The 8,370-nt window shown below is 38.0% G+C and overlaps 1 protein-coding gene across 2 annotated transcripts in view; it reads right to left on the bottom strand.

The window, feature by feature from the left end:
* Positions 1–2,014: 2,014 nt before the first annotated feature.
* TMCO1 (transmembrane and coiled-coil domains 1) overlaps positions 2,015–8,370 on the bottom strand; it is a 29,712-nt gene continuing 23,356 nt past the window's right edge. For both annotated transcript variants that reach the window (XM_010338682.3, XM_010338681.3), the window contains one exon: positions 2,015–4,317. In XM_010338682.3, coding sequence (XP_010336984.1) covers positions 4,219–4,317 — 99 coding nt within the window. In that variant the 3' untranslated portion in view covers positions 2,015–4,218. The remainder of the gene's footprint in view (positions 4,318–8,370) is intronic.

The following is an 8,370-nucleotide window of genomic DNA, read 5'->3' as shown; positions in this document are numbered from 1 at the left end:
GGGACAATTTGAGCATTCATAAGAGAAATAGTTTCAGTGGACTGAAGTACATCAAATATGTTTAAATGCATGAATTGCTAATGACATACACATTAATTATTCACTATTGGAAGATATTAATAAACAACTCATTATTTTGAAGACCAAGGAGTTAAACATTTATTCTTAACTTTCCCCCAAAAAGTAGATGAGGAGAAGTTTCTATCTACAGAGGTATTTAGATAATAAATGAAGGAATACTATAATTAGAATACCATCATTTTTAATAACTCATTAATAGATCAAAAGCTGCTCACATTACAAAGAGACAACCAACAGCATGCAATCAGCAAAATCCAAACTAAGAAAAACTCTACAAGGTAAACAACACAACTTCTTCAAGAAATATGTTGTGGAGGGCAGAGAGATGGTGATGAACCAATACATAAGTAAACCCCAAATCTGCAGCTTCAGCATCACCTGGGAATTTGTTAGAGACGCAAATTCACAGACTCCACAACAGACTTACAGATCACTAACTCTGGGGTGGGTCCCAGCAGTTTAACAAGGCTCTAGTGATTTTGATACACTCTAGTTTAAGGACCACAATAATAGAAGATATTTAGGATGTGTATCAGCCAACTGCAATATTCAGTACTTTATCTGGTTCCTGATCCCAAAAAAACTGCAAAAATTTTTGACATCTATAGACAACTTATAATATGAAGGAGTTCATTTTCTTATGTGTAAAAATGGTATTAAGATTATACACATTTTTTAAAGCTCTGAAATATTTACAGATAAATTTTAAGATTTACTTTAAAATTATACAGAAAGGGCAGAAGCAAGTGGGATTAGAGATGACATAAATTAGCAAGTTGATAATTGTCAAAGGTGGAGGATGGGTACCTAGGTGTTTATTCATTCTATCTCTCTCTCTCTCTCTCTATATATATATATATATATACACATATATTCTCTCTCTATATATATATTTTTTGAGATTTTTTCATTCTAAATTTTTTTTAAAACTCAAACTAGAATAAACTAAAAGACTGTAACTTGAGCAGAATTAATCCAAAAAAATAGAACGTATATAGTACTTTTACTTAAAGGGCAGTATTGAAATACACAAAGTAAGTATAAACAGTCAGGAAAAAAAAAAAAAAAAACCTACTCCATGCTAGTATATGGTAAAATGCTTTTGTTCTGGAAGTAAGGAGGATCTGGATGTTCTATCAATCGTCTGATGTCATTTTAAGTAACTGACCCTGTTGGAGAGAATGACGTACCTGTAGAGAGAGGCCCAGTCTGGTCAAGGGCATATGAATACCTACACATATTTGCTTTCCAATTTCCAAACTAGCTTAGCCTTTAGAATGCAATCTGTTAATAAACTCAGGTTTACCTTCATTTTTAAAAACATACTACTTTAGCATATTACGAGTGCAACCTAAGTAGCCTAATACAGATATTAGTAATGGCTGATGTTTTTTTCACTAGACATGAGACAATCCATCTCTTTCGCACAGGGAAAATAGCCAAAGTATGTGTTTTGAGAGATGATCAGAGGCCTGTCTTGAAATGTCATCTCCAATGATCTGGTGACGCTGTGGACTTAGAGTGTCATCCAAATAACTAGTCTTGAAATATCTTCAAAACAAGAAATGTAAAAAAAGCTAATAATTGTGGGGCTGCAGTAGCCCTTAATAACTCCTTGAACTTAAATCTTGCGATGTGAGCTTTATTTCCTCTGTAATGTATCTTTGTTATCGTGCTGTTAAGAACAGGGTGAATATATATAAGCAGAATATATTTGGAAAAAAGAAAAATTTTAAATGAATAGGGTGAATAGATGCAATCTCTCCTTCTTCCTCTCATTTATTCTTTACTATGGCAACATAATTTGTATATAAAAACCTGGTCCATAAGAAATCTAATTAGAAAGCACCAACTTCAAAGCCTCAGGGTATGAGTGATAGAGTGTGCTATACATTTTCACTTTAAAAAGGTGATGGCAGAATTTTGAGGATGATTTCTTTTCATGTTTTTTTTTTTTTTTGAGACGGAGTTTCGCTCTTGTTACCCAGGCTGGAGTGCAATGGCACGATCTCGGCTCACCGCAACCTCCGCCTCCTGGGTTCAGGCAATTCTCCTACCTCAGCCTCCTGATGGGATTACAGGCACGCGCCACCATGTCCAGCTAATTTTTGGTATTTTTAGTAGAGACAGGGTTTCACCATGTTGACCAGGATGGTCTCGATCTCTTGACCTCGTGATCCGCCCGCCTCAGCCTCCCAAAGTGCTGGGATTACAGGCTTGAGCCACCGCGCCCAGCTGGGTTTCTTTTCATGTTTTATTTTAGATATTTCATATTTGTCATTATTGTTATGAGCATCATTTTCTTCATTATCATTAAAATAATTGTTTTGCTTAGAGTGGTCAATGACATGGAGAAAAGACCATTAAGTCATCACCATCCATTATCAGACATCCTGATAAAACTAGTTTCAAAATAGGGACTTCTGTTCCCTTTTATCTGCTTTTATTGAGCTCCTGCTGTGTTCCCACCCATGTTGACTACTTTGTAAAAAGGAGAACAAAAAAAAGGCAAAGTCCAACTTGAGAGAGCTCACACACTCTAGTTGAGGAGATGAGGTAATGAGAAGACAATCACCACATACCTCTGAGGAGGCTGTAATATAGAGCTTGACAGTCTGGACTATTTGGCTTTACAATGGTTGAATTCAAATCCTGACTCTGCCACTCAATAGCTCTGTGATGAGAAGCAAGTTACTAACCTCCCCTGCCCCAGCATCCTCATCTGTTAAATGAAGGTAAGAACAGTGATTACCCTGTAGGGTTGTCTTGGGATAATCCTTAAATTAGATAATCCATAAAACATTTAAATTTATCCTTATATTTATCCATACATTTTATTTCTCTGTTGATCATTGTTTCTTATATCCCATACCTTCGCTTTGGGCAGATTTTCTTTTCTATCCTTGAAATACAACCTTTAATAATTCAATTCTCTTAGTTTTCTATGTGCAAACATGTTTTTATTTTGCCTCCAATATTGTGAATAAAATTCTAAGTTGATACTAATTTTCCTCAGCACTGTGAAGTTATTTTTCCACTGTCTTCTGGACTTCATGGTGCTGATAAGAAAGAAGTTTGCTGTTGGTTTAACAATTATTACTTTGAAAATTATGTGATTTTTCTCATTGGTAGAATACTCATATTTAAGTAGACATTTGATGAATGTGCATATTTATTGATAGGACTCCACACAGGACGACAAATTCCATAGATTATAGGGGAGGATCATGGTACAAATATCTTCTCCCTTATGAAGGGGCATGGCAGAAACTGAAGGCTATTGTAACTAAAAGAAAGCTCTGCAAGATTAACAACATATAACTATATCCTTGCCTCTGAGGGAGATCTAATAATGCCCCTAACAAGAATACAAGAGACTGTAATAGGATATGAAGAGAATGGTTGAGGACCCTCATTTTTATTTATTTATATTTAATTTTTTTTCAGACATCAGTGTTACTTGCCAAGACCCTGATTTTTAAACTCCCATGAATTATTACGTTCCTTTCCACTCCTGTTTTCCAGTTCCTACACCAGGACAACTCTGTATTTTGAGTACATGAGTCAAGTATGGCAAAAAATATAGTACCTTAAAAACTTTTATTTTAGCTCTTCCTGGGCAATGCTAAAACTTACATCTAGAAATAGGGCAAAACAAAATGAAACAGATCTCTCCTTGTATATAAAATAGCTAACAATTTGGCCTCTTTATTGATCTTATGTCATATATTTGGCTTAAAAAAAAACAACTCAACAAACAGTTACAATTAAGAGTCATACAAACTAAATTTTTCTTCTAGATCTCTTGCAGGGCATATATACGGCCTTGAGAGTCAGTCCCAAAGAAAATTCTTATGTAAATGAAACAAGAAGGATGCTATTTGTTTTTCATTACATAAACATCACCTAAACTTAACTAATCAATCCACTTATTTGAAAACCATCTAGGACCAAAAGCATGATCAAGTTTGCTGGGTGCCATTCTCACTCTAATCATACCCAAAAGGCCTAGAAATAATCCGAAACTAGAAAGAGGCCCAAGTACTAAGGCTACCTATGGCTCTTGCAACAAAACAGTTGCCAGTCTGATGGGTGTGTCTATAAAGAATGATAGAAAATAAAGAGTTCTGCTTGAGTTCAAGAAAACTTCCCAGAAGGAGGTGGAGGGCCAAGAAATCCACCCGCCTGCTTGGTGGCAGCTCGTGAAGGGGCAAGGCCAAGAATCTTCTGAATATTCTGTAAAGAAAGCATAGTAAGAATTGAGTTTTAATATCAAATATACAGAAGACATGTTTTATGTAGCTCTCAGGCAAAGGGAACTCATATAGATTAAAGGTACCATTATGACCTGCAATAGGATGATTATCACTATATTATTTTTAAAAAGGCCTACAATATAATGAAAATCATAGAACAGTAAAAGCCTTCCAGACCTGATGAGACCTTGGCCTACGAATCAAAGTGGCTGACCTTTTTTAAGTGGAGAATCATAAAAGGAGATAATCTTTTATTTTATTTTATTTTATTTTATTTTATTTTATTTTATTTTAATTTATTTATTTATTTATTTATTTATTTATTTATTTATTTATTTATTTATTTTGAGACGGAGTTTCGCTCTTGTTACCCAGGCTGGAGTGCAATGGCACGATCTCAGCTCACCGCAACCTCCGCCTCCTGGGTTCAGGCAATTCTCCTGCCTCGGCCTCCTGAGTAGCTGGGATTACAGGCACGCACCACCATGCCCAGCTAATTTTTTGTATTTTTAGTAGAGACGGGGTTTCACCATGTTGACCAGAATGGTCTCGATCTCTTGACCTCGTGATCCACCCGCCTTGGCCTCCCAAAGTGCTGGGATTACAGGCGTGAGCCACGGCGCCTGGCCCGATAATCTTTTATTTTTAACATGAAGCATATGAAGAATATTCACTAGCTATTTCTTATGGGCATTTTCTTCAAGTATGGGTCTGCTGGCTGGATTTGTCATTACTGCACTGTCTATAATTTTCAGTTTCGGCAGGTCGTGGTGGCTCACGCCTGTAATCCTAGCACTTTGGGAGGCTGAGGTGAGTGGATCACCTGAGGTCAGGAGTTCAAGACCAGCCTTGCCAACATGGTGAAACCCATCTCTATGCACACTTGTAATACCAGCTACTTGGGAGGCTGAGGCAGTAGAATCACTTGAACTGGGGAGGCGGAGGTTGCGGTAAGCTGAGATCGCACCACTGCACTCCAGCAGGGTGATAGAGCAAGACTCCGTCTCCAAAAAAAAAAAAAGAAATATGCATTTAGCTAAAAGACAGGAGTTTTAATATATAACAAAGATGCTATGAAAGAAAATACAAATGTAAAATATAGTAAGATGCAATCAAGTTTTGGAAAGATGTAAAACAATTATTTTGAATTCCTGTGCAGTCCTGTGTAACAGGTAACAAATGAAGAGTGTATACTCAGAAGAGAAAAACAAAGGAAAAACATTTTCCTGTAATTGTGTCTTCTATTGGCAGAAAATAACACCATAGAATTTGTGTTCTTTCTTCTTTACAAAGATTAAGACCCAGTGATCAAGAAACAGAAGTTGTTGGTTGCTAACTTGACATTTTGGGAAGACCCAGGTCAATGGTGATAAACACATTCTGCTAAATTTTATTCCTTAGTCATTTAGCTAAAATAACACACCTATGACAATCCTCAGTTCACTCTGTTAGTTTCTCTGGCATCTGGCAACCATTCTTCACTTCCAATTAATTTCAGTATCTCATTTGTTCCCATAACACAATTTTTTTTTTTTTTTTTTTTTTTTTTTTTTTGAGGCACGCTCTGTTGCCCAGGCTGGAGTAGTGGTACAATCTTGGCTGACTGCAATCTCTGCCTCTCAGGTTCAAACAATTCTCCTGCCTCAGCCTCCACAGTTGCTGGGATTACAGGTACCTGCCGCCACACCCAGCTAATTTTTGTATTTTTAGTAGAGACAGGGTTTCACCATATTGGTCAGGCTGGTCTCAAACTCCTGATCTCAAGCGATCAATCCACCCGCCTCAGCCTCCCAAAGTGCTAGGATTACAGGCATGAGTCACTGCGGCCAGCCCCCATACATAATCTTTACTGTCTCAACGAAGTTGTGCATAAAATCTAATCACTTTGGCCAGGCGCGGTGGCTCAAGCCTGTAATCCCAGCACTTTGGGAGACGGGTGGATCACGAGGTCAGGAGATCGAGACCATCCCGGTCAACATGGTGAAACCCCGTCTCTACTAAAAATACAAAAAAAATTAGCTGGGCATGGTGGCGCGTGCTTGTAATCCCAGCTACTCAGGAGGCTGAGGCAGGAGAATTGCCTGAACCCAGGAGGCGGAGGTTGCGGTGAGCCGAGATCGCGCCATTGCACTCCAGCCTGGGTAACAAGAGTGAAACTCCGTCTCAAAAAAAAAAAAAATCTAATCACTTTAAAACGACACCTTCCAATATTACCAGGGTTCTCACATTATATCTGACTAGACTACTTGGGAAAAATAATGTAGAGATTAAATATTTACTTTGAAAACCAGACAGTACAAGCTTGACATTGCTGAAATATTATTGGGTTAGCAATCAGAAAACTTGGGTTCTAGTGCTGAGAAACTAGACAATAAAATAATAGGATTGTCTTTTCACTTTACCAAATCTCAATTTCCTTACCATTAAAAAAAAAGAGGACTGGCTAGATCAATCATTTTCAGACCTTTATAGCCTTTAAGAACTCTTATTTTTTAATTTTTAAAATAAATTTCTTTCTTTCTTTCTTTCTTTTTTTAAGACAGGGTTTCACCATGTTGGCCAGGGTAGTCTTGAACTCCTGACCTCAGGTGATCCGCCTGCCTTGGCCTCCCAAAGTGCTGAGATTACAGGTGTGAGCCACCACGCCCGGCACTTTCTTTTTTTTTTTTTTTTTTTTGAGACAGAGTCTTGCTCTGTCACCCAGGCTGGAGTACAGTAGCGCCATCTCAGCTCACTGCAACCTTCTGAGTAGCTGGGACTACAGGTACCTGCCACCACACTGGGCTAATTTTTGTATTTTTAGTACAGATGGGTTTTCACCATATTGGCCAGGCTGGTCTCAATCTCCTGATCTTGGGATCCATCCGCCTCAGCCTCCCAAAGCACTGGACTTACAGGAGTGAGCCAACGTGCCAGGCCTAATTTTTAGAATAAATTTCTATTCATCTTTTTTTTTTTTTTTTTTGGCACACAATTCAGAGAGATTAACAGAAGATTTCTGAAAAATAAAATGTGATGTAAAGAAGCCCAATACAGAAAACAAAATAGGGTAGAAAACTGAAGCTCCCTTCTGAGTCCTTCTTAACACATATCTTACAAAGCAGAAATCAAAATTCTGAAAGATGAATACATCAAATCTGCACTAGAATAATGTCACTTCTTTTGTAATGATGAATGAATATTTTTTGTCTTACGTTGACCAAAGGCCCTCTTTGAATGAAGGTTTTTCCTGCTGGGGTCAGGGGATTAAGTGACAATCTCTCTCTCTCTCTCTCACTTCTTTCCTCTGTCCCTCTTTCTCTTTCTCCCCCATCTTTCCAATAAAAATGACTCTAGATCTCTTTTAGCTCCTTCCTTGAGGATTGGTCAGGGAGAATGTTCTGAATTTTAGTTTAGTGCAGAAAGACAAAATGTTTTATTTTTTGAAAATCTCATAATGGAGGGCATAACCCCAGTCAGCACTGTGAAGAGTCTAAAACTCAGAATAAACTACAATTTTACTGGTTTGAAGAACCAAAAAGCAAGGTTGAGGAAAACCATAGCTACTCAAAATAGAGAAAGAATCCTAAAAAACAGAGACAACAAAAAAAGAGCCGGGAGTGGTGGCTCACACCTGTAATCCCAGCACTTTGGGAGGCTGCAGTGGGCAGATCACGAGGTCACGAGATCGAGACCATTCTGGCAAACATTGTGAAACCCTGTTTCTACTTAAAATACAAAATATTAGCTGGGTGTGGTGGCACACGCCTGTAATCCCAACTACAGGAGGCTGAGGCAGGAGAATCCCTTGAACCTGAGAGGTGGAGGTTATAGTGAGCTGAGATTCCACCACTGCACTCCAGCCTGAGTGACAGAGGGAGACACTGTCTCCAAAAAAAAAAAAAAAAAAAAAAAAACCCAAATTTTGCATATAAATTCTGCCCCCAAATCTCTGCTTAATTCTTCTTTTTTTGAGACAGAATCTGGCTCTGTCACCCAGGCTGGAGTGTGGTAGCATGGTCTTAGCTCACTGCAACCTCCGCCTCCTGGGTTC

This window comes from Saimiri boliviensis, chromosome 19 (assembly GCF_048565385.1).
Source record: "Saimiri boliviensis isolate mSaiBol1 chromosome 19, mSaiBol1.pri, whole genome shotgun sequence".
Taxonomy (NCBI): Eukaryota; Metazoa; Chordata; class Mammalia; order Primates; family Cebidae; genus Saimiri; species Saimiri boliviensis.
Note: the sequence above shows the minus strand (reverse complement) of the source record. Positions and strands in the feature narration are given on the sequence as shown.